The sequence below is a fragment of the Solenopsis invicta genome, chromosome 14 (assembly GCF_016802725.1).
Source record: "Solenopsis invicta isolate M01_SB chromosome 14, UNIL_Sinv_3.0, whole genome shotgun sequence".
NCBI lineage: Eukaryota > Metazoa > Arthropoda > Insecta > Hymenoptera > Formicidae > Solenopsis > Solenopsis invicta.
This window is the reverse complement of record NC_052677.1, coordinates 8,149,126-8,152,146: the sequence shown is the minus strand read 5'-3', so window position 1 is coordinate 8,152,146 and position 3,021 is coordinate 8,149,126. Positions and strand designations below refer to the sequence as shown.

Genomic DNA, 3,021 nt, shown 5'->3' with positions numbered 1-3,021 from the left:
CGATTGCAGGAATATGGAGTAGTAATCAATCCCGCAAAGTGCGTGTTTGGCCAACCAGAAGTGGAATTCCTGGGATATTTGGTATCCGAAGAAGGGACACGATCATTGCCAACACGTGTCAAGGCCATTCTTGAATATCCGATGCCGAAGACAGCGAGGGAATTGCGAAGATACCTCGGGATAGTAAACTTTGACAGGAGGTTTATACCAAAAGCTGCAGAGATCTTGGCATCTCTTAACGACCTTCTGCATGGGAGCAAAGTACGAGGTAAAGCTCGGGTGGCGTGGACGCCACAGGCACAGCAAGCGTTCGAGGCATCGAGAGAAAGCTTGGCTCAGGCCACGCTTCTCGCGCACCCAAGAACCGATGCCGAGCTCGCTCTGTTTACAGACGCATCCGAACACACAATCGGAGCGACCTTGCAGCAGCGTGGCGATGACGGTTGGGAGTTGTTAGGTTTTTTCTCAAAAAAACTTAGCCCAACCAAAGAGAAGTACAGTGCCTTTGACAGGGAGCTACTGGCTATTTATCGTTCCATCAAGTACTTCCAACATATGCTTGAAGCGAGAACGTTCGCAGTGTATACCGACCACAAGCCGTTGATCTTCGCATTCCGGCAGAAGCCAGAGAAGAGCACGCCACGTCAATTTCGGCATCTCGACTTCATTGAGCAATTTACGACAGACATACGGCATGTGTCCGGTAAAGACAATGTCGTGGCTGACGCGATGTCGAGGATAGAAGAAATGCAGTCACCGATGGACTACGAGGCTTTAGCGGAGTCGCAGAAAGAGGACAAAGAGCTCGGACAACTGTTAGAGCAGGGATCGAGCTTGAAGCTAGAGAAAGTGGAAATTCCGGGAGCCGGCGTAGCCGTATACTGTGACACGTCAACCGGAATGTCGCGCCCATTCTTGACGAAACCTTTTCGTCGTACAGCATTCGATTTGACTCACAGGTTGGCTCATCCAGGAGTGAAGGCGACGGGCAGACTCGTGGCGGAACGCTACGTCTGGCCATCAATGAGAACAGAGTGCCGGAACTGGGCCCGGTCTTGTGTGCCTTGCCAAAGATCCAAGGTCACTCGCCATGTGACGGCGCCTCCTTGGGAAAATTCGCGACATCGGGCAGGTTCGAGCATGTTCACTTGGACATTATCGTGATGCCCGTGTCCGAAGGCAAAAGATATTGTCTCACCTGCGTGGACAGATTCACACGCTGGCCGGAGGCGTTTCCGATCAGAGACCAGGAAGCAGAGACGGTAGCGAGAGCATTCTATCACGGTTGGATTTGCAGGTTCGGAACAGCACTCAGAGTTACGACAGATCAAGGCCGCCAATTTGAGTCTTGACTTTTCCAACGGCTAAGCGAGCTCACTGGCGCATCGCATCTGAAGACGACTGCTTACCATCCGCAGGCGAATGGCATGGTGGAGAGATTCCACCGACAGCTCAAGGCCGCCATCAAGTGCCACGAGAACAGCCGATGGACCGAGGTGCTGCCGACCGTCCTGTTGGGAATACGGGCAGCGTGGCAAGAAGATCTACGAGCGACAGCTGCCGAGCTAGTGTACGGAGAGACGTTTCGACTTCCAGGACAATTCCTGGAGCGGAGGCTGATAAATAGCGACGCCGTGGATTTCGTCGGCAGACTGGGAAAGCGCCTGGGCGAGCTACGTCCGGTGGAAGGTACCAGGCACGGCGAACGACGGCCGTTCGTATTCAAGGACTTGGCGACGGCCGAGTGCGTTTTTGTGAGGCGAAATGGACCAAAGGCGATGCTCCAAGCGCCATATGACGGGCCATACGCCGTTATCAGGCGAGGAGAGAAAACTTTCGTCGTGCGAGTGCACGACAAAGAGGTAACATTCTCCATCGACAGATTAAAGCCTGCGTACATTCTTGCAGGAGACAAACAGAGTGACGGCACGCCGAATTCCACCGTCATCGAGCCGAGACAAGACGATTACGCGGGGAACATCCCGAGCGCGGAAGACGACACGCCGGTCCCGCGTGAGCAATCGGCCAGGGTAACCAGATCCGGGAGAAGAGTACGATTCCCGGACAGATTCCAGGCAGGCCTAACTCGATAATAAAAAAGTCATTCTCTGTGTTATATGACGAAATGTCAGGTATTCATAGACGAATTGTAAAAAGACCCAAGACGCGATTAGTGCAAATAATCTGTAGTACATACTCGTGTATAATAGATAATTTTTTTCTTTTTGTAAGTTTAATTAACGACATAATCGGTTTCCGTATAGTTTTAATTCAATTTTACTCCTGACGTAATCTTTTTGGACGCGCGTCGAGCTAGTAAATGAATGTAAATATTAGTAAGAGTTGTTATTTATTATTTATTATTTATTATAGTATCAATTAGTATTTGTAATTTCGTGACTCTTAGCTCGACCGCGATAAGGAAATGTAATTTCGTGACTCACGTCACTGGTAGGGGGGTCCTGTGGCGACCGTTCGCCACATGCCCAACCGAAAAATTTGAAAATAATAATATTCACAAAAATAAATAACGTATTTGAGAGTCAGGATAAACACGCGGAGATAACAAGATACACAAAAGGAGAGAAGACAAGTAAAGTCATTCGGAGCTTATATAAAGCGGGCGAGAGGAAATACTAGAGCTCTCTCGTCCAGTATCCGTTAGCATCAACGTATCTTGTAACTCGGGCATCTCAAATTTAAACCGCATATTAAACAGAACCGATTGAAAGCTCACTTAATTTCTGCATTTATTAACTCACTACCGCACTCCTAACACCGAATCTTATCCAAAGTAAAATATAAAATGGATTTTTTAAATCCATTTTAAATGTAAAATGGATAAATAGGTATTTTAAATGACTTTTAAATGCAAAGTGGTTTTCTAGCATATGTAATTTATTTTAACTTTTCATAAAAGAAAGCTACTTCATGAACTTTATAAATTTTTAATAAGTACACTGTTTACTTTGAGCAGTAATTATTTTTCAAAGGTATCATCGTGCATGCTTTGACGATTAA

At 47.4% G+C, this 3,021-nt stretch overlaps 1 protein-coding gene across 1 annotated transcript; it reads left to right on the top strand.

The window, feature by feature from the left end:
• The first annotated feature begins 1,427 nt into the window (after positions 1-1,427).
• On the top strand, positions 1,428-2,093 carry LOC105197316. Its single transcript, XM_011163615.1, has one exon. It carries the CDS (start codon positions 1,428-1,430, stop codon positions 2,091-2,093), a length of 666 nt encoding a protein of 221 aa, XP_011161917.1.
• Positions 2,094-3,021: the final 928 nt, after the last annotated feature.

Coding starts and splice junctions, on each gene's coding strand:
- LOC105197316 (XM_011163615.1), top strand. CDS start 1,428: ATGGTGGAGAGATTCCACCGACAGCTCAAGGCCGCCATCAAGTGCCAC.